A 24,130-nucleotide genomic window follows, 5' to 3' on the forward strand; every position below is an offset into this window, starting at 1 on the left:
AAGAAAATAACTATTTATCTTATTTATCTGAATTATCTGAAGATGCTGGTATTATATCCAGCATCTTCAGAGCACGAAAACAGTTTGTCACAGTACGTGAGACAAACACCATCAGGTATAACAATGGTTCATCATACCAAACATTAAAGGCACATCTGAAAAGATATCTAGAGTGCTCAATAACATCAACTATGCACTATATTTAAACAGTATGTGAAATTGGCAACTCTCATCCATTCACCCAAGGACAGAATCTCTCCTTTATCACATCTAGAACTATGAAGTGTCCAGTTCGTGTGATCGAGCTTACTATGGACAGACAGGAAGAACTGTGGACATCTGCCTCAGTGAACACAAAAAATATATCTGGCACTATCGCTATGGCAAGTCAGGTCTAGCAGATCATGCTTTAGATACCCCTGCACACAGGATCGATTGGAAAAAAACAAAAGTGCTGCACAGAAGCTTTTATAAGTCAGAGAGGTTGCTCCTGGAATCAACAGAAGCCTTGAAACATACTCCAAACCTCAACAAGTATGGCTATATAAATTTGCCAAAGATTTGGGAGACAGTCATCTTAAGACCAAATTAATACCTGCTTTTTCTCTCTGTTTTTTTTTTTTTTCCCCTTCTCAGCATATATGGCACCTAATTAGGATTTTAGTCATTGTTCTGTATGTTACAATAGTTTAAATGAATCCCATTGTTATACTGGATTGTGGCTGTCTTGTGTAGTGTGACAAACTGTTTTTGTGCTCTGAAGATGCTGGATAGAATACCAGTGAAATATCAGCAATAAATTAATAAATAGTTATTTTCTTATCAGTCTGTATTCTCATCTATACCATTAAATTAATCAAAAGAAAAAAAAGTGTATCACCTTATTATTATTATTATTATTGAAGGTCACTAGCCTGTGGAGTACCAAAAGGGTCTAGATTGGGACTATTATTGCTTATCTTGTGTGCTGATGATATTGCAATTGTCTTAGCTGGAGATGTTGTTTGCTGATGATGCAAAGTTGGGAAGAACCAAGAGGAGAGTAAGTGTTATGGCCATGTAGAAGGATCTCAATAGATAATCTATTAGATTATCTATTGAGATGATGTGAGTGAGCAACTGACTTGAGCTATCAGTTTGATGTTGCAAAGTGTGAGGTCTTCAAATTTGCTAGGCAAGGTTAGGATGCAGAGTATACAATTCATGGAGAAATTTTGAAGGTGGTGGATGAGATTAGAGATCTAGGAGTGATGGTGGACAGAGACTTGAAGTTCAGGGTCATAAGAACATCACAATCACAATGGATTATGGGAAAAAATGAGGAGCACCTTGATATACTGAAGAAAAGAGGTTACAGTTCCCTCGTATAAGGCCATAATCAGGTTGTATATGGACTAATAAGTGCAGATTTAGTGAGTCTTTTTCTAGAGGAATGAGGATATATTAGAGAGGATTCAGAGGAGGTTTCACATCATGGAATGTGGGATATGAGAACAGATTGAGGAAATGCAAATTACAGAACTGAGGGGATATGATTGAGATGTACAAGTTGGTGATTTGACAGATTAATGTGGATGAGATTTTTCATAGAGTAGAGAGACAAGAGTAAAGCAAGAGGCTATCTCTGTAGCTGTATAAGGAGGGTGTGAGCAGGAGAGTGATGGTGAGTGGAATGCATTGCCTGAAAGTTTGCTGAGTGCAGAAACTCTGAGTAGGTTTTAAAGCATGGTTCAATGATATTTTTGCATGAGAGTGTGAACCTCCTGCAATGACTCTTTTGACTCCATGGTGTTCTGATGTTAATAAAAATAATAATAATTATTATTACATACTCTGGTTGAGAGACAGTTGTGGGATGTTTTTTCATTTGGTTACAATGTATGCTATACTTGACAAGAAATTATACTCTTGTTTTAAAATTATACCCAAGTATAAGCATAAGTATCCTCATTACTAGTTTACTTGTTTGACTTTGACAGATATTGTTTGATTTCATGCCGCTTGTCTTAATATCCCATGATGCAGAAACATTATAGGAAGGGTGACTATCCAGACCATTCATGTTGATGCTTAGTGGTGAAAACAAATGTCTAAAGATTGACTGTAAAAGGTGGTCTCCTACAATCCTAACTGGCATCCTCTCTGGATATTGCTGTCTTGTTGATGTGGTGCCAAAATCTCCCAGATTTTTGGTAATGTGATGCTGCCAAACATATTTAGGTTTGAAAAATGTTTTATTGCTGTGGTGAATTCAAGAAATAGCCTCTCTGATTCGTATCTACTTTGTATAAGAGGGAGGTTTTCCCTAATGGATCTAGTAATCTGTATCCATGGCATAGTGTTTGCTCCAGAATGACTGTAGTACAGAAGATGGACATAGTGTCTGCGTTTCATCTAGAGAGATATTAGCAATTTTTCCAGTTTGTCTAAAGCAGGGTTTCTCAAACTTTTCCTATGATGGAACACTTCACAAATCCTGAAATTTTAATGGAACACCTTGGTTAGAGTCGAGTATCATCGGCCTCATATTTGATCTGGGTGAATCATTTTTTCTCACAGTTATTACAGTTGTTTTCATTTCCTTCACTATTTTCTATTGTGCATTTCAAACATCCTGTTTTTAATCTGTGATCCATATTAAAGGGTTTAATAAATGTAAAAGAGAGAGAGACATTAATATTAATTAAATATTTGTGACACAGTTTGTTTAATGTATGGGGTGTATGTGCAGGTGGTGAGACAGTTGCTGAGAACCATTACAGCTTAAGATACAAATGGTTCTCAAATATAGCAGAAAGTTTTCAGTGCATAGTTAGACAAACTTGGGAGATTGCTTGGAACGGTTCCATGGCATGTAAAACTGCAAGAGCTGGTTGTTGATAGTGCATTGGAAGTGGTAAAGGAGAGTCTGAGGGAGGTAATGGCAGACTGCATAACTAGAGTCAGGAGAGCAAATCAAGTGGGAATTAAATGGATGAATAACACCATCAAGCTGGAGCTGCAAAGCTTGTTGCTCAGATATGAGCTGAGAAGGACAGTGATGATACTGAATAACAGAATGGCTGAATTGTGTCAGACAGAGTGTGTTCAATTTGCAATTGTACGGAATGAATTCAAAGAGAAGTTAGAATGGTTCAAAGCTGATGGAATACATTTGAATGGGTTGGGTGTTGCTTAAAAGCCTGAAATGTGGAAAGGCAGCAGGAGGAGATGATATTCGACCAGAAATGCTCAAATATGGAGGAATAAAAGTCTTATAGTGGCTGCACTGCATAGTTCAGATGGCCTGGACAGAGGGATGAATTCCAAATGATTGGAGTAGAGCTCTCATAGTACCCATGATAGTGAATGTGAGAATAACAGAGGTATTTTTCCTACTGAGTGTTCCTGGTAACATTTATACAAGAGAAACAGTTAAGAAAGATTGTTGAAGGAAAGCTTGGTGAAGAACAAGCTGGATTCAGGCCGAATACAGGTTGTCAGGATTTTCACTTTATGACAAATAGTTGAGAAATCATGGGAATATAACAAGGATCTTTGTTTAAGTTTTGTAGATCTGGAAAAGGCATATAACAAGATGCCAAGAGTAAAGTTATTCAAAACGTAACAGTCGTATGGTGTCAATGGGGAATTATATCAAGCAATGCTTATCTTTATTTAAGTTGTAAGTCAGCGGTTAGAATTGAAAGAAGTACAGGAAGATTGTTTAATGTTAAATCTGGTGTCAGACAAGAATGTACATTATCCCCTCTGTTATTCATTATCTATATGGATCACATTATGAAGGAAACTGGCATTAAACCTGATATCAAAATTGGAGATGTTAATCTCAGCTCTTTACTTGATGCAGATGATGTTATACTTTTAAATAAATCCAGTACAAGTCTGCAAGATTCCCTGGCTAAAGTGAATAACTGTTGTAATTAATTTGGTATGAAAATCAGCAGGCAGTAACAAGAAAAAGACAATGAAAATAGGCAGAAACATTGAAAATATCAACTTCATCTTGAATGGAGAACCTATAGAACAAGTAAAACATTTCAGCTACTTAGGCACGATTTTTAGCGATAATGGTAAATTGAATGTGGAAATAGACAACAGAATCAATAAAGCTGGTATGGTAGGAAGTGAACTGAATAAATTTATATGGAATAAGAGAGAAAGTAATCAAAACACTAAATTAGCTATATACAAGACAGTGTTCAAACCAATTTTAATTTATGAATCTGAGAGCTGGGTTAGAAATAAAATAGTTGACCAAAGACTAGAGACCAGAGATATGAGAATCCTGAGAAAGATTATGGGCATGAACAGGTGGCATCAATGGCAATATCATATTAAAAATGAGGATATTAGGAAAGAACTTGACATTGTTAGCATCCAGGAATGTGTTAGCAGAGCTGATCTCAGGTGGTATGGTCACTTAAATATAATGGGAAAGGAAAGATTAGCAAAACAAGTGTTCTCTGCCCAGTTGGCAGGAAAACGACCCAGAGGAAAACCGAGATATAGGTGGATTGATAAGTAAAAAGTGTCTTAGAAGATAGAAATATTAGATCTTATAATGTTGGAGTCTTGACAGGTAACAGATTGATTTGGAGTAAAATTATAGATAAAATTAATGGTGATGCAAGTTTTTCATGTAGTACTATCATATCCTGTACACCCCCTTGAGGGTACATATCAGGAATTTGAGGATGATGATGATGATGATGATGGTGTTGCTCATTTGGTGCAATTGTTGTTTACTAAGAGTACACGGAATTCATATGAAATCTGTACCACTAAGAGTCAGAGAGAGGTTGTGGAAGGATGGGAAAATATAAATGAAAATCAGAGTCAGGATCAGGAAACATGGATGGTCAGGATGAAGAGAGAAGGTTTGCTATAGCAGAGAGAGAGAGAGAGAGAGAGAGAGAGTAAATAAAAAAGTGGCTGTGTTAATGGAATGTCTTCAAAGAGTGGAGAATTGTTATGCTTGTATACTAATGTATGGAATATCAGAAATAAAAGGACTGAGTTTGTAGCATTCATTGAATCAGTACGCCCAAAGATAATTGGCATAAGTGTCAGGACTTGAAATGGTGGAATACAGAATTTTCTGAAAGGATAGGAAGATAAAGGGAAGAGGGGGAGTATTGTTAATGGTAGCAGAGGAATTGTGTCCATGAAGAGTCGAAGTGGAAAATAGTAGTACATGTGAAGTTGAGATCAATAGAATAGTTTATCTAATAGAATGTTGTTATTATCCTGGCAATGTGGAGAGTATTGGTTGTGAAATGTTTAGACAAATTAGTTGGGCAAGTAAAAGGAAGATGATTCTAATGGGAAATTTTAATGATAGAAATGTGGATTGGAAAGAAGAAATGGAGTATAGTAACAAGGAGAGTGATGTTGAGTTTCTGTGGGCTAGCTATCTGAAGTAGCATGTGATGGAAGCAATATAAGATTTTATGCTATGCGTTAGATTTGGCGATATCATCACTGGATGTGGTTGTGAATGAGATATCAACACTACTACTACCTGTTGGTAAAAGTGATCATGAGGTATTGGTTTGGAAGGTAGTCAAACAGGAAAAAGTAGTTATCAAGAAGATCTATATGTAGAACTATAGGATGGGTGATTATCAGAAGCTCGATAGTCAACTGGCATCATTACATTGGGTTGATGAATTGTGTGAAAAACATGTTGACAGTGCATGAGAAATGATAAGGCACTAAGTAACACAAGCAATGCATAACTGCATACCAAGAGTTATTATTATTATTATTATTCAGGCCTCCAAGGAGTCAAAAGACTCATCGAGGGAGGTCCTTCCTAAGACATAAAGTCTGTCAAGACTCACTGAGGGGAGGTCCCCCCCCTGAGAAACACAAAGTCTATCATACCACTCTTTAAACTCACTGACCATTCTCGCTCCCACCACTCCATCAGGCAATGCATTCCACGGCTCAACCACCCTCCACACAAAGAAACCACTCCTTACCCTCTTGCTCACAGTTTCCTTTCGTAACTTCCAGGGATGGCCTCTTGTCATCACTCCTTCCCGCTGATCAACCAAGCGAAAGAACTCCCCAGTGTCAACCCTGTAACCACCTCTCAACAGTTTAAAAGTCTCAATCATATCACCTCTCCTTCTTCTATCCACCAAACTCTGCAGTCCACATTCTCTCAGCCGATCCTCATAACTATCCTTGTACAGTCCTGAAACCATCTTTGTCATCCGTCTTTGTATCCTTTCCACAGTTAATTTATCCCCTTCAAATCCTGGGGACCAAATCTGAGAACAATAGTCCACGTGTGGTCTGATCAGAGACTTATACAACGGAATGATAACCCTCTTATCTCTGCAGGTCAGTGTCCTTCTCATAATAGCAGCAATCCTCTGTGTTACCTTCACCACCTTTGCAATATGTCCCCTAAACTTCAGGTTTCTATCAATCATCAACCCCAGATCTCTTGTCTCCCCTACTTCCTCCAGTATAACTCCTCCCATAGAGTATGCAGCATCCCATCGATGTTTCCCAAACCTCAAGACCTTACATTTTGCTGCATTAAACTGACACCCCCATTCATTTGCCCATCTATCTAGCTTATTTAAATCCTCTTGCAGGGCTACCACATCTGTGCTATTACTAATAATCCTTCCCAGCTTCGCATCATCTGCAAACAACTGAATATCCCCCTGCAAAGGGGGATATTCAGTTGTTTGCAGTTAAGAAAATAAATAGAGTTGCAGTGAGATGGATGAACAGTGAAATCAAGCAAGCATTGTTACAAAAGAAGTTGTTATCAAGGAAGTACAAGACAGTTTACAGTGAATAGATGCATGAAAAATATAAAGTGCAAGCCAGAAAAGTAAGAAGCATGATTAAAAAAGAAAAAGTAAAATATGAGAGGAGATTGGCCAGTCAGGTCAAAGCTAATCCAAGAAAATTTTTATTCTATGTGGCAAGCAAGAGGAAAAATTATTATGGTAGGTTGATGCCGGTGGATAATTATGGTACCAGAGTAACCATAGCAAATGATATAGTGGAATTATTTAATGAATGCTTCATCAATGTGTGTCATAGTGGGGTGAATGATGCTGTGCAACATATAGAAGGAAAGTAAGAAATAGGAGAATTAAAGGTGAAAGAATCAGAGGTGTATCAAGTGTTGCTCGGATTAGATGTTAATAAGGCTGTGGGAATGGATGACATATCACTATGTATTTTTAAAGAATGTGCAAAAGAGTTAGCCATGCCCTTATCCTGGTTATTTAGTGAGAGTCTTGCAGTGGGTAGGGTTCCTAAGGTGTGAAAAGAAGGCAAAATAATACCTCTCCACAAGCATGGTTTGAGAACAGAAGTTTCCAATTTTAGACCATTCTGTCAGTTGTGATCAAAGTGTTGGAAAAATTGAAAATAGAATATTTTCTGTATTTCTGTATTAAAAATAGAATACAGAATTGGCTTGATGAACATAAGATTCTCTATAATGGTCAGCATGGATTTGTGAAGGGCAGGTTTTGTTTTATCAATCCGTTTATGTTTTATGATAAGGTGATGAATGTGTTGGATAAGTGATAATCATATACAGTGATATTCTTGGACTTTGAAAAGAATTTGATGCGGTACATCTAAACGATACCAGCAAGTTGTGTACGGTGGAGTTGTGTCTTGGAAATGGAAGGTGATCAGTGGTGTGCCTCAGGGTTCTGTTCTTGGGCCTCTACTATTTGATTTGTTTGTTAATGATATTTCATGTGGATTGACTGGGGATCTTCAAATGTTTGCTGATGAGGCAAAGTTAGGTAGAATTTTCAGGAGTAGTGTTGATGTTAATTCTCTACAGAGAGATTTGAATACTTTTAACTTGGACAAATGAGTGGGGGTTGCAGTTTTAATGTTAATATGAGGATGGTCTTAAAAGTTCTCGGCCTAACAATAAAAAAATGAATTTATAATTTCAAAATAATTTTTATTTTTCAACATAATCTCCCTTAAGACTAATACATTTATTCCAGCCATGCTCCAGTGCCATTATCCCATCCCTGTAGTGGTTCTCAGTAAGATCTGCAAAATACCCCTCTACAGCTGCAATCACTTCTTGATTCAAAGAAAAACGCTGACCAGTGAGGAAGATTTTTAGTTCTGGGAAGAGATATAAGTCAGAGGGAACCAAATCTAGAGAATAGGGTAGAGGTTCCAATAATTCATAGTGCAGATCCCTTAATTTTCCCATTGCCAAATCACCTTTGTGGGCAGGTGTATTGTTCTGATGAAAGATGATTTTTTTTCTTCCAAACCGGATCTTTTCTCACGAATTTTTCATCTAGTCCGGTTAAAAGATCGGAATAATATTCCGCAGTTATTCTTTTCCCCTTTTCAAGATAATTAATAAACAAAATGCCTTTAGTATCCCAAAACACCAATGCCATGACCTTTCCTGCTGATGGAACCGACTTTGTCTTTTTTTGGCACTGCACACCAGGCTTCTGTCCACTGTTTTGACTGCTGTTTGGATTCTTGTGTGTAATGATGAATCCAAGTCTCATCCATAGTAATAAATTGATGCACAAAATCAGTTTTATTCTTGTTAAAATGCTCCAAGCACTGTTCAGAGATTTTCATGCGAGTGCATTTTTGATCTGCTGTGAGCAAGTGCGAGCACCCATTTTGAGCAAAGCTTTTTCATTTGCAATTCTTCATGCAAAATATATCCTAAATGTTCTTTTGAAATGACAATAGTCTCAACAATTTCACATACTTTGACTCGCCCGTCATCCAATACTATTTCGTGCACTTGATCAATGATTTCTAGTATTGTTACACTTTTTGGACATCCTTCATGTGGATCATCTTCAAGGCTGGTACGGCCACGTTTAAACTTGGCAGCCCATTTCTTAATGGTTGAAAATGAAGGAGAAGAGTGCCCATAAACTTTGCTAAGCTATATTTGGTCACTCAATTAGATAATTTAAACTGAAATCATCATCATCATCATTCGTATCAAAGATTTAGGCCTACCATGGCCTGTTCCGGCCTTAGAAGTCATCGTTGAATCGTTTAAGCGGACATCCTGGTTTTCTTTTTCCTAATGGCTTGTACTTTAAGGCTTGTTTTGGTAATCATTCTGTTTTCATTCTTTGAATGTGTTCCGTCCATTTATGTTTATATTTTTTAATTTTTTCTATTACTGGTTCTTGGTTTAATTCTTTCATAATTTCTTCATTTCTTTTGTGATAAAATAGGGTATACTTTGCAGTTTTTCTCATAAACTTCATTTCTGCTGTTGTTAATCTTTGTTTGTCTTTTTGTTTTATTGTCCATGTCTTAAATTCATGTACATTAATGCTAGGAGTATTAGGAACAAGAAGGAAGAGGTTTTGGAAATGGTTGGCACTTCCAGACCACAGGTTATTGGCATTAGTGAATCATGGCTGACTGTAGATGATATAGCTAGTGGGATTGAATGTGATGGGTATAGTGTGTTCAGGAATGACAGGGAGAATAAAATGGGGGGAGGAGTATTGTTCATGATAGCTGATGAGCTGCAGACAAGGAGAATAGAAGTTGAATTGCAGGATAGAGAAAAGAGCACATTTGAGGCCATTTGGTGTGAGATTGTGGCTAGCAGAACAAAATATACAATTGGGTGCTGCTATAGACAGGTAATGGAAAAGATGGTGGTGACAGTATGCACAAGCAAATAGAAGAAATGAGTGGAAGGAGAGTAATTATTATGGGAGATTTAAACTATGGTCGCATTGATTGGAGTGAGGAGAGGACACACGGGAGGAAGGAATTGGATTTTATGCGGTTATTAAGGGATAACTATCTGCGACAGCATGTAATGAAAAATACTAGGGATCAGAGAGTGCTTGACCTAGTAATTACATCTGAGGATTTGGCTGTAACGAATATGACCACGTTTCCACCAATTACTGAGAGTGATCATAGAGTCTTGACTTGGGAGGTGGCTAAAGGTGTGGAATTTACAACTAAGACAGGGTACATGTGGAATTATCGGGCTGGAAAGTATGACAAGCTTAGGAGTTTGATTGATTCAGTGCCATGGCATGTACAACTGCAAGGACTAGAAGTTGATAGTGCATGGGAGGAAGTTAAGAAGTGTTTGCTTGAAGCAATCAAGTAGGGGTTAATTGGATGAATAACACCATTAAGTTTGAGCTGCAAAAAAAGAAACAACTATGGAGGCAATTTAAGGAGAAAGGTGACCGGCAGGCACATGAATGGAATAAAGCGCAGGCCAGAAGAGTAACGAGTGTGGTAAGAAAAGCAAAAAAGGATTACGAAAGAACATTGGCCATGCAGGCTAAAGAGAATCCTAATCTTAAACAGTTTTTTCAATATGTTGCAAGCAAGGAAAAATGTATATTATATTATTATTATTCAGGCATTTATGGAGTCAAAAGACTCATCGTGAGATGTCCTTCCTAAAAACATAAAGTCTGTCAAGACTCATTGAGGGGAGGTCCCCCCTAAGAAACACAGTCTATCATACCACTCCTTAAACTCATTGACAGTTCTTGCTCTCACCACTCCATCAGGCAATGCATTCCACGGTTCCACCACCCTCCACACAAAGAAACCACTCCTTACCCTCTTGCTCACAGTTTCCTTTCGTAACTTCCAGGGATGGCATCTTGTCATCACTCCTTCCTGCTGTTCAACCACGTGAAAGAACTCCCCAGTGTCAACCCTGTAACCACCTCTCAACAGTTTAAAAGTCTCAATCATATCACCTATCCTTCTTGTATCCACCAAACTCTGCAGTCCACATTCCCATAGCCGATCCTCATAACTATCCTTGTACAGTCCTGAAACCATCTTTGTTATCCGTCTTTGTATCCTTTCCACAGTTAATTTATCCCCTTCAAATCCTGGGGACCAAATCTGAGAACAATAGTCCAAGTGTGGTCTGATCAGAGACTTATACAACGGAGTGATAACCGTCTTATCTCTGCAGGTCAGTGTCCTTCTCATAATTGCAGCAATCCTCTGTGTTACCTTCACCACCTTTGCAATATGTCCCCTAAACTTCAGGTTTCTATCAATCATCAACCCGAGATCTCGTCTCCCCTACTTCCTCCAGTATAACTCCTCCCATAGAGTCTGCAGTGTCCCATCGATGTTTCCCATACCTCAAGACCTTACATTTTGCTGCATTAAACCAACATTCCCCATTCATTTGCCCATCTATCTAGCTTATTCAAATCCTCTTGCAGGGCTACCACATCTGCACTAATACTAATAATCCTTCCCAGCTTCGCATCATCTGCAAACAACTGAATATCCCCTTGCAATCCACTGACAATGTCATTGATATAAAGGTTAAACGATATAGGTCCTAGTACTGAGCCCTGTGGGACCTCCACTTGTAACCCTCTGCCTCCTTGAAACTGCTCCACCATACACAACTCTGTGATACCTATCAGACAGCCAATCCTGAATCCAGTTCACCAATCTGAAATCCAGACCCATTTGCTGCAACTTAAATATCAGCTTATCATGTGGCACCCTGTCAAATGCCTTCGCTAAGTCTAAGAAAATGGCAGTATATGCCTTTCCCTCATCTAATGTTCTTGTAACTTTATTATAAAAGGCTAGCATATTGCTAAAACAAGAGCACCCTTTCACAAATCCTTGTTGACTCTCACAGATAACATTACCCTCATCTGCCCAATGCTGCATACGGTCCCAACCTACTTTCTCCAAGATCTTAACAACTACTGATGACACACAAACTGGTCTATAATTAGACACTTCCAGTCTGCTACCACCTTTATACAATGGCACTATCTTACCTTCCTTCCATTCCCTGGGCACCTTTGCTGAAGCCAGTTTCATTGAAAAGCCAGGTTAAAGGCACTGTCAGTTCCCTAGCACATTCTCTCAAAACTTGTGGTAGAATACCATCCAGTCCCAAAGCTTTACTGACATCTGGAGTACTCAGAGTCTGAAACACACTATCATCCTGTTCCTCTAAACCTCGAACCAGCCCTATCCCTCTAGCATTAAAACTGACATCTCTAGGATGAAATACTCCAATAAAGTGTTCATTGAACAATTCCACTATGTCCTCTGCATCAGTCACTCTGTTCCCATTTTTATCCCACAATATCATTCTTCCACAGTCATTTCTCCTCCCACTGACCACATAGCTAAAAAATTCCCTAGGATTTTCTTTGGATCGTAAGGCCAATCTCCTCTCATATTCCAATTTCACTTTCCTTACCACACTAGTCACTCTTCTGGCCTTTGTCTTATATTCTTCATGCATCGTCTCTTCACCTGTCTCCTTATATCTCTTCCATAGCCTCTTTTTCGCATGCAATTTCTGTTTAATATTGTTTGTCATCCAGTTTACTCTAAATTGTGTCCTCTTCTTCACTTGTGGTATACAACTTACCATTGCTGCTAACAAATATTCTTTCACAATTTCCCATGCACTAATAATGTCCCAGCCTTCCAATTCCTCCCTCCATGAAACTTCCCAAAGTTGACGTCTAAGACTATTATAATCCTGCTTTAGAATTCCACATAAGTTCCTGTCTCTTTAATACTCCTGCATGTACATGGCAGAATGATTTTAAAGAATGCCGATGATAGGGAGGTAACTGAATCAGTTGATATAGTTGAGTTACTGAGTGAGCACTTTGCTAGAATATATCATCCAGGTGGTAACATTGCAGAAATAAATGAACCAGTAGATTATACGGGAATTGTGGTGAATAAAGTGGAGGTGAGTAGTCTATTGCATAACCTCAATGTCAATACATCTGTGGGATTGGATGGTATACCAGCTTGTGTCGTACGAGAAGCGGATAAAGAATTGTCAGTACCCTTGACTATTTTGTTTAATTTGAGTCTCGGGTCTGGGTTAGTCCTGAGGGGATGGAAAGAGGGGAAAATAGTTCCACTGCATAAAGGAGGTTCCAAGACTGCTGTTGTAAATTACTGACTGATTAGCATATCAGGAATCATTTTCAAGGTCTTAGAGAAATTAGTCAAGAAAAGAATACAGGATTGGATAGATGAAAATGGGATATTGTATGGGGGGACAACATGGTTTTGTGAAGGGTAGATCATGCCTCAGTAACTTGCTCACATTTTACAACCCAGTGACGGCTGAACTGGATAAGGGTAATGGGTTTACAGTGATTCTACTGGACCTTGCCAAGGCCTTTGACAGGATACCACATGGAACCCTAATCAGTAAATTGGGGCAGATGGGGATGGATATAGGGTTGTTGAGATGGATAGGAGGGTGGTTGATGGAGAGATACCAGAGAGTGGTTTATTCAAGAGTTGAGTCTAAAAGACAGCTTGTGACTAGTGGTGTGCCGCAGGGCTCTGTTCTTGGACCACTGCTTTTCAATTTGTTCATCAATGATATAGGATAGGATCTGAGAGGAAGTGTTCACTTGTTTGCTGATGATGCAAAGTTGGGTAGAGGAATTGTGAGTGCACAGGATGTCAAATTTTACAGGATGGTTTAGATAGTTTGGAGCACTGGCCTAGGGAAAATGGATGTCAATTTAATGTGGCAAAGTGTAAGGCTATGCCCTTTTGGGTGAAAAGAATAGCAGCAGTACTCCAGGAGATTGATGAGGCTAGGGATTTGGGAGTGTTGGTGGATAGGGAATTCAAGTTTAGGGGGCACATTGCAAAAGTGGCTAAATCAGCTCATCAAATCACTTGGCTTCTGAAAAATAATTTAACATGCAGAGACAAACAAGTTGTTGTTCCTCTGTATTGAGCTTTGATAAGACCCCATCTGGACTACTGTGCCCAGTAATGGGCACCAGGGTTTCTTCGTGATGGGGAGGAAGTGGAGAGGATCCAGAGACGAGTGACCAAGATGATAGCAGGTCTGTGGAATGAACCTTATGAGAATAGTTTGAAGATTTGTGGGTTGCAGAAATTGGTTGATAGGCGGAAAAGGGGTGATATGATTGAGATATTCAAATTACTGAAGGGTTTCTATAAGATTAATCCAGAAGATATTTTTGAAAATAGGACTGGTGGTGGGAGGACTAGGGGCCATGCATGGAAGCTGGGCAAGAATGTGGTTGACAAGGGTGTTAGAGCTAGGTTTTTTACTTGGAGAGTGGTGAATGATTGGAATAAGCTGCCAGAGTCTGTTGTGGGTGCTACGACCGTGAATGAGTTCAAGGCAAGGTATGATAGATACTGTGTGAATGTTGAATAGTTGTTCTTGACATTACATTAGGACCTCCCTCGATGAGTCTGTCGACTCCTTGTAGTTGCCCGGAATAATAATAATAATAATAATAAATTAAAAATTGAAAGAGAACATAACATTACACGCATGAAGCATGTTGTATTAGTCACTGTTGTGTGATCACACTCTGCAGTTTTGAGTGAAATGAAATTCTGGCAAACTGAACAATCTTATAAACGTTTTCCATACGTCATCCATTATCACTCCCTGGTTTTTGTTAAGATTTTCTCCAGAACGGAGGACTACTACAGCTTCCTTGAAGTTTCTACAATGGAAGTCGTCTTCTAGATAAGGCATGAACCTCCTATCCTAGTCAATGGTGTGGTTTGTAATCGCAAATGAAGGGCTAGTCCTGAATTGTCTGTTCTGTTGTTATTAACATCTCCTACATGTTCTTAGCTTCAGATTTCGAGGCATTTCGACATCTGTCTTATATAATTTAGACCACAAGATCATGGGATGTTGTACACTCCAGCATGTTTGAAGAAAGCATTAATGTCTTCTGGTGATCTTAAAACTTGGTGGACAGCCTTGACAGGTTTGAACGCAACTCTGATGTTGAAAGGTCTCAGAAGTTTTGCGATCTTTTTCAAAGTGTACCTGCATACGGAATAATTATGGATGATTTGTATTGAGTGATGGGGGTTGCTATGAAGAATTCTGTTGATTAAATTCCTTGGATAGCCATTGTTTATTAATGTCTCTGATATACGAGTAAGTTCATTATAGAGATCTTTTTTTTCTGAGTTGATGTTGGTGGCTCTTTTTGAGCATATGTATTATGCTGAGCTTCTGAGAAATAAGGTGAGTTGATTTGAAATGAAGGTAGTGTCCAGTGTGTGTTGGTTTGCAGTAGTCTGTTAGCTTAATTTGTCCATCTGCTAGCTTCTTGATTAGGGTATCCAGAAATGGTAGTTGCTTATCTATTTCCCGTTCCAGTAAATTGTATTTTTTGATGGAAAGATTTAATTTTTGTTAAAACATCCAAAAGAGCTGTTTCTGTGTCTCTCCAAATTATGAAGACATCATCTACATACTTCCACCACACTAAAGGCTTTGGTCTAATTTTGAAAGGATGTCTGTTTCTAGCTTTTCCATGAACAGATCTGCACAGTGCAGTGAAAGGGGACCTCCCATAGCTAAGCCATTTAGTTGTTCATATATCGTGTCAATCCATTTAAAATAATTAGATTTGAGGCAATGACGAAAAAGGTGAGCTGTATCTTCAGGGAAGAGATTGTATAGGATACTGATAACTTCTACTGGGACTTTGGTAAATAAAGACACCACATCCAAGCTAGCAAGAATGTCTATCTTTAAGATCGAGAGGCTTTTTAATTTTTCAATAAAGTGCTTTGAATTTTAATGTAAGTCTGATTTTCTAATATGTCCTTTTAGGAGACTGGAGAGGTGTTTGGACAATAAATATGTAGCAGAATTTCTTCCATCGACGATCGGGCATAGCAGAACTACACTTTTGTGTACCTTCAGGGCGCCATATAATCATGGTGTCAATGGGTGTAGTGACTTCAGATTCTGTTGTAAGTCTATGGACCAACTAGTCATGTTCCACAGACTTACAACAGAATCTGAAGTATTCTGAAATGTGAATAGGATATTAGTGTCCTTGTGGTTTTTCCATGTTGGGTCTGACTCTAATATGTGACATATGTTAATGAATCTAATAGTAACTCTGCAATCTTGGCTATGTAGTCTCTTGTGTTTAACATAACCGTGGCATTGCCTTTATCTGCTTTTAAGATTGTTATTTGTTTGTCCTTTTTCAAGTTTGAGAGAGCTCTTTTTTCTCGAGGTGTTATGTTTAAGTTCAGTGGTCTAGAAATTGAAAGAATAATAGCACTTTTTAATCTAAGATCGTTTGCCGTTGTTTCAGGAAAGGATGAGAGTGCTTTCTCAATGTTACTGATGATGTCAATGTTAGGAATATGATCTGGGGTGATGGCAAAATTAAATCCTTTCTTTAATATAATAAATTTAGTTTAATCCTTTATCCAAGTGTGAGCAAGCAAAGTTTGCACCTGAAAATATCTTCAGGACTGGAGTAAGGTAGTACAACACCGGGCAACTCGTAGCAAAGGTGGAGCAAGCTAACATCACTCCTGTCTCAGTACCTCCCATAATGCAAAACACATCTCCTTGCAGATATGTATAATGTTATGCATTAAAGGAAGGGCCACTACCCAGACTAGTTTTGACCTTTATTGAGGTCTCTTCAGTGGGAGCCAGGCCCAGAAGTGGAGATACCAGGCAAAAGCAATGGCAAGGTCAACTTTACCTATAGGAGTTGCCAAACGATGTGCCACCTTTTTATTAAATTACTCTGGATTTAGAGAAAGATGTTGAAAGTTTATTTTTCACTCCACCTTTGCTCCACTTTTGCTACGAGTTTCCCAGTGTTGTACTACCTTACCCCAGTCCTGAAGATATTTTCAGGTGCAAACTTTGTTTGCTCACACTTGGATAAAGGATTAAACTAAATTTATTATATTAAAGAAAGGATTTAATTTTGCCATCACCCCAGATCATATTCCTAACATTGACATCATCAGTAACATAGAGAAAGCACTCTCATCCTTTCCTGAAACAATGGCAAACGATCTTAGATTAAAAAGTGCTATTATCCTTTCAACTTCTATACCACTGAACTTAAACATAACACCTCGAGAAAAAAGAGCTCTTTCAAAATTGAAAAAGGACAAACAAATAACAATCTTAAAAGCAGACAAAGGCAATGCCACGGTCATGTTAAACACAAGAGACTACATAGCCAAGATTGCAGAGTTACTATAAGATTCATCAATGTATATTGCATATTAGAGTCAGACCGAACATGGAAAAACCACAAGGACATTAATATCCTATTCAGATTTCAGAATACTTCAGATTCTGTTGTAAGTCTGTGGAACATGACTAGTTGGTCCACAGACTTACAACAGAATCTGAAGTCACTACACCCATTAATGCCATGATTATATGGCACCCTGAAGGTACACAAAAGTGGTGTTCCGCTATGCCCGATTGTCGATGGAAGAAATTCCAAGTTTGAGCAAACAAAGTTTGCCCTTGAAATTATCTTCAGGACTGGGGTAAGGTGGAGCTAGCTAACATCACTCCTGTCTCAGTATCTCCCATAATGCAAAACACATCTCCTTGCAGATATGTATAATGTTATGCATTAAGGGAAGGGCCACTCCCAGACTAGTTTTGGCCTTTATTGGGAGCCAGGCCCAGAAGTAGAGATACCAGGCAGAAGCAATGGTGAGGTCAACTTTACCTATAGGAGTTGCCAAACGATGTGCCACCTTTTTATTAAATTACTCTGGATTTAGAGAAAGATGTTGAAAGTTTATTTTTCACTTGGTTAGACTATAATAAATTTAGCTAAATCCTTTCTTAAGTATGTCGGTTTCTGGTTGTGTCAATATATGGTCCGAAAGGTTAAAAATTACTTTTTCATCAGGAAGGCTTGGTCTGTAGTTATAACAATTTTCATACAGTGTATTGAATTTTTTTATTTGAATTTTTTTACTAACTTAAAAAGCCTTGTTGAAACTATTGTAAATCATCTTATCTAGAAGTGTCCATAAGTTGCTCTCTATGTTATTGGAAATAACCTCAAAAAGTCGGAAGCAATATAGGTCTATTCTGTTGAGTTCAAATCTGACGTGTTGTATTACAGTAGAACCAGGGATGCCTTCATATATATTCATTTCGCTCTTCTTGAATGGAATTGTATGGTTTAAGTCTAGCTTTTTTACATTTGAGTTTCTCAAAATAGCATACCTTATTTTTTATATCATCATCATCGAGTCTGTTCATTGTTAAGCTATATTTGGTCACTCAATTAGATAATTTAAACTGAAATATATATTGATTTTTAATTGACCAGTGATTTATAAACATACAACGCCAACAAGTTTTTCCAATGGAGCTGTTTGGCTTTTAACGGTAAGAGTAAACTGGAAGTGGCTAGTACAGAGAAATTGGAGTAACACTATCGTATAAATTAAAAATTGAAACAGAACGTAACGTTACACACTGTTGTGTGAGCACGCTCTGTAGTTTTGAGCGAAATGAAATTCTGGCAAACCGAGTGATCTTATTAAGGTTTTTCCATACGTCAGCTATTATCATTGCCTGGTTTCTGTTAAGATTTTCTCCAGAACAGAGGACTACTACGGCTTCCTTGAAGTTTCTGCAATGGAAGTCTTCTTCTAGATAAGGTATTGAGCTCCTATCCCAATCATGGTGCGGTTTATAATCTCAAAATGATGGGCTAGTCCTGGATTGTCTGTTCTGTTGTTATTAACATCTCCTTAATTCTTTCCATCAAAAAATAAAATTAACTTTGGAACTGGAAAAAGATAATCAACTACCATTTCTGGATACCCTAATCAAGAAACTAGCAGGTGGACAAATTAAGCTAACAGTCTACTTCAAACCAACACACACACACTGGATGCTACCTCATTTCAAATCAACTCGCCATATTTCCCAGAAGCTCAGTATAATACATATGCTCAAAAATAGAGCCACCAACATCACCCCAGAAAACAAAGATCTCTATAATGAACTTACTCATATATCAGAGACATTAATAAACAATGACTATCGAAGGAATTTAATCAACAGAATTCTTCATAGCAGCCCCCCCCCACAACAACAATCTACTATCACTCAATACAAATCATCCATAATTATTCCGTATGCAGGTACACTTTGAAAAAGATCGCAAAACTTCTGAGACCTTTCAACATCAGAGTTGCATTCAAACCTGTCAAGACTGTCCACCAAGTTTTAAGATCACCAAAAGACATTAATGCTTTCTTCAAACATGCTGGCGTGTACAACATCCCATGCTCTTGTGGTCTAAATTATATAAGACAGAAGATCAAAATGCCTCAAAATCTAAAAATAAGAACATGTAGGAGATGTTAATAACAACAGAACAGACAATTCAGGACTAGCCCTTCATTTTGCGATTACAAACTACACCATTGACTAGGATAGGAGGTCCATGCCTTATCTAGAAGACGACTTCCATTGTAGAAACTTCAAGGAAGCCGTAGTAGTCCTCTGTTCTGGAGAAAATCTTAACAGAAACCATGGAATGATAATAGATGACGTATGGAAAACGTTTATAAGATTGTTCAGTTTGCCAGAATTTCATTTCACTCAAAACTGCACAGGGTGCTCACACAACAGTGACTAATACAACATGCTTCATGTGTGTAATGTTATGTTCTGTTTCAATTTTTAATTTATACGATAGTGTTACTCCAATTTCTCTGTACTAGCTACTTTGAGTTTCTTCTTACTGTTAGAAGCCCTGAAGAAGCCAAACAGCCAAAATGTTCTCTGTATCCCTTGAAATGGATAAAATTGAGTATCATGCGGTTATAAAATTCTTTGTAAAAGAAGGTTTAACGCAAAAGAAATCCATTCGAAGTTTATAAAAGTTTATGGGCAATTTAAACTGAAGTATATATTGATTTTTAATTGACCAGTGATTTATAAACATACAACAACAACAAGTTTTGCCAATGTATGTTTATAAATCACTGGTCAATTAAAAATCAATATATATTTCAGTTTAAATTGCCCATAAACTTTTATAAACTTCGAATGGATTTCTTTTGCGTTAAACCTTCTTTTACAAAGAATTTTATAACCACATGATACTCAATTTTATCCATTTCAAGGGATACAAACAACATTTTTGCTTCAGACAGCTGTATAAAAAAAACTACTTGATAGAATGACTTGCAATTTCACATCGATGCTTATGACAGATCTACCAACTTAGAAAAAAAAAAAATCTTGCTGATAGTGTTGCCATCTATGGTTGAGGCCGAGAACGTTTCAGTCCACCCTCAAAAATGCAAGAGTTTACAATTTGGGATACAGAGATATAAGTCTATGTACTGTATTGGTGGAGTGTACTTCAGGAAGTGGATGAGATTCAGGATCTTGGAGTGATGGTGGACAGTGAACTGAAGTTCTGAGGGGCACATCACACATTTTGCAAAGACTGCACATTGTATTGCTCTATGATAAAAAGTATATTGACAGTGTAGGGATAAGGAGATGGTGGTGTTCTATATAAGGCGTTGGTCAGACCACATATGGACTATTGTGCTCAGATTTGATCGCCTAGTTTTCATTGTGATGTAGAAATAGAGACGGTCCAAATACTAATATCCAAAGTGATATCAGGACTCTGGAGTGTTGGCTATCAAGAGTGTTTGAGAGAATATGGATTACAGAGGTTGGTGGATAGGCGGAAAAGAGTATGATAGAGATCTTTAAGTCAGTTAAGGGATTCTATCAGATTAATACAGAAGAAATTTAAAAAAGAGTGGATGTTAAAATGGGAAAATTGAGAAGCCATCCCTGGAAGTTGTTTAAAAATGTCGTAAAGAAGGATGTGAGGAGTAGATTTTTTTTTTTTTTTTTTTTTATGCGGAGAGTTGTTAGTGAGTGGAATGCATTGCCTGAGTGTATTGTGAGTGCAGGTAACGTGAGTAACATCAAAGCTCATTATGATATACTTGTTACTGGTTGAGTTGGCCTCCCATGATGAGTCTGTTGACCCCATGGAGGTTTCTAAATAACAATAATAATAATAACAAACTGGTTAATAATAATAATGCATAATAATGGATGTGGTATGATAATAACTGTTGTTTACTTGATTATTATTTCTTGTTTCTTCATATAGAGAATGCAATTTTTTTTTTTTCAGAAAAAAAAATTTACACGTTATTTTCATACCTTTTATTGAAATTTATTGCCGCAGGGTGTCACTGGAAAATATGTAGGAAATCCAGAAGAAGTTATGGAAGTTATAAATGAAGGGAAAGCAAAAAAAATTTCAAGTAAGTCTTGTCAATATCAGTTATATTTGCTGATTTTCTAGAATATTATAATTATGCATTTGGGAGTTAGTGTTTGCTGGTAGTAAACAAAACTCACACGGAAGTGTTAGTCATGATAACAAAGGGAACTGAGTGGAAGAGCTTAGGCAAAATTTGGTGAAAGTGAAAAGTGAAATGAAGCATTTGAAAGATAAAATTAAACACTTAAAGAAGAGATTGGTTGATGTGAATAAGGAGGAAGTGAGAATTGTGAAGGAAGAGTCAAAGGATAATTTGAGGTTTCTTGGGAATAAAGAAGTAATGGAGAAGATTCGGAGGCTAGCAACCAAGATGGTTAGTGGTCTGTGGAATGTCCCCTATGAGGATAGATTGAGGATGTGGATTATAGAAGTTGATTGATAGGAGAAAAAGAGGGGGATATGATAGAAACATTTAAGTTGCTTAAAGGATTTTATAGGATTGATGCAGGGTAAATGTTTCAACACTTGGCTAGAGAGGCCAGAACAAGGCATCATTCCTGGAAGTTCAATAAAGGTGTGGTTGGTAGGGATGTGAGGACTAGATTTTTTGCTTGGAGAGTTGTGAATGAGTAGAATGGGTTGCTAGAGACAGTTGTTAGTGCTTTGTCTATTAATGAGCTCAAGAAGAAGCATCAGAATGCACTTTAATGTTATCCTTTTTATGGAACAAATGGTGAAATTGAAAAACTGCAGAAGTGGCAAGAGTTAAGCAGAGCTGAAAAAAGCAGGTGATCCAAAAGAATAATAAAGACCGACCGAACAAACAAGAAAAACAAGTTAAGGAGAAAATTATGTATGGAGACTCAATTATCATGGGAGTACTTAATGAAAGTATGACAAAATCATGTTTCCCAGGAGCAAAATTCACAATATTAGCTATGCCATCTGGATGCAAAAAAGGTGAGTCGAAGGAAATGATTGTCTTGGTCGGTACCAATGATTTTTTCAAAGTCAATAAATGCAATATGTGTTGCTAAATTGTATTCTCTTCTTTTCTCTATTATTAATTTTAGGCAAAAGGCTGAGTCTATACATGATCGTCCTTTTCTAAATCCATTCTGTACTTCTAAAATAAAGTTTTCGGAATATTTCATTAGTTTGCTATTTAAGATTCTGCTATATATTTTGTAACAGGAATTTAATATACTGATATCTCTATAGTTTTTAGGGTCATCTCTATTACCTTTTTTAAAGATAGCAATCACAATTGCTTTTTTTCCATTCTATTGGGAGGATACCAGTTAAGTAAATTTCATTTTAAAATAATAAGAGTCTTTCTTTGAATCTTGTTCATGCATATTTATATAGTTTTGAACCTAGTTTATCTTCTTCAAGTGATTTTCCGTTTCTTGTTTCTTTCAGGCTGATTTTTAATTCTTCTTTAGTTATTTCTTTTTCATTTTCGCTAATTGTTTGCCAGTTGTCTTTTTTAAAATATTTGTCTGTCCACAGTTCTGTGTAGTAATTTCGAAATTCTTCTAATTTCAATTTAGTGTTTAATTTTTGTTTTCTTTGGTATCTGCATTTAAGTGTTTCAAAATCTTATATACATTGGGTCTTATTTTATATAAATCATGTTCTAAATTAGAAACAAATTTGTTCCATGATTCTCTATGTCTTTTTCTGACTTCTCTTTTAGCTATGGCTCTTATTCTTTTATATTCTATTTCATCTTCTAATCTTTTACTGCTTAACCATTTGTGATAGGCTTCTTTTTTCTTTTTGATTATTTCTTTGATTGTATCATCCCTGATCTTCAGTTTTTTCCTTTTATTGAATTTTTTGGTCTTTCTTAAGCTTTCATTTGCTGCTGCATTTAGTATCATTTTTATATTAAGCTGTTCTATTTCTATTTCTTCATTTTGTTTTATTTTATCTAAATATTGGTTAATTCTTTGTTCATATAGCCATTGTGCATTTGTGTCATTCAATAGTCTAGTTTTATAAACAAATCTTTCAATTTTTCTTTCTGTTCTTGTTACATGTAGCCATTTAGGTGGTAATCTTAATTTTATATTAACAAGGAAGTGGTCACTGCTTATTTCATATCCTCTGTGAACTCTAACATCTAGTGAAAATTTTGATGTCTTTTCATTTAATATGAAGTAATATAATATTGATTTCTATCCTCTTGCTGCCCAAGTATATTTATGTATGTCTTTATGTTTATAGAAGGAATTCATTATTTTTAGGTTATTTTAAACTACAAAATCAATCAATTTTTTTACCATTCCTGTTTAGAGTATGTTCTTCATGTATTCCTATATTATTATTAATTTTCGTGTTTCCAATTCTTGCATTTAAGTCTCATGCTAAAATTACATAATCATTTTTATTTATTTTATTATATATGTTTTGTAGCTGATTATAAAAATCAATATTATCCTATTCTCTTCCTTCTTCTGGGGCATATAAACCAATTATTGTTAAATAGCCTCTATCTATTTTTATTCTAGCTTCTATTACACTGGCCAACAAAAAAAAATTTTTTTTCTGCTGATTATGATCTCACACTTTTTTTTTTTTACTAATTTGGGTGCGCTGATTTCAAATATCAAACCCATTTTTCTCTATCACGTCAGGTTTTTCCTCTATGGCATTTTCTTTTTGCTAATTTGTAAGTTTTTGATAGTTTTAAGGAGGCAGTACTATTTAGAGGATCAAAAAAATCGCTTTTTTAATATTATTTTCTGAAAGTACGTACTTTTAAAAATCTGTTCCTAACTTTTTATCAAGAAATTCGAAAAATTCCCGAAGATATAGCCTATTATTCAAAGCGGTGCGCAGATCAGAATTGGAGCGCTCACTGCTCTCGCTTGTTAGTAAACGAATAAATGTGTAAGAACCTGCAACGGCATGTACTGGTGCTTTGAATGCAAGAGAGGCTGATAATCCACCTAATACATTTAGGTGATGAAAAGTAGGCGATGACAACTGCCTAAAACAAATGAATGCTA

The 24,130-nt window shown here is 36.9% G+C and overlaps 1 protein-coding gene across 4 annotated transcripts in view; it reads left to right on the plus strand.

Moving 5' to 3' along the window:
• The window catches only part of LOC150099977 (kinesin heavy chain-like), a 306,528-nt gene that overhangs the window by 129,110 nt on the left and 153,288 nt on the right, over positions 1-24,130 (plus strand). For all 4 annotated transcript variants that reach the window (XM_090402371.1, XM_090402373.1, XM_090402372.1 and 1 more), the window contains exon 7: positions 21,075-21,153. In XM_090402371.1, coding sequence (XP_090258497.1) covers positions 21,075-21,153 — 79 coding nt within the window. The remainder of the gene's footprint in view (positions 1-21,074; positions 21,154-24,130) is intronic.

Source organism: Typopeltis vanoorti, chromosome 13, assembly GCF_054136105.1.
Source record: "Typopeltis vanoorti isolate ZY-2024b chromosome 13, IOZ_Tvanoo_1.0, whole genome shotgun sequence".
NCBI lineage: Eukaryota > Metazoa > Arthropoda > Arachnida > Uropygi > Thelyphonidae > Typopeltis > Typopeltis vanoorti.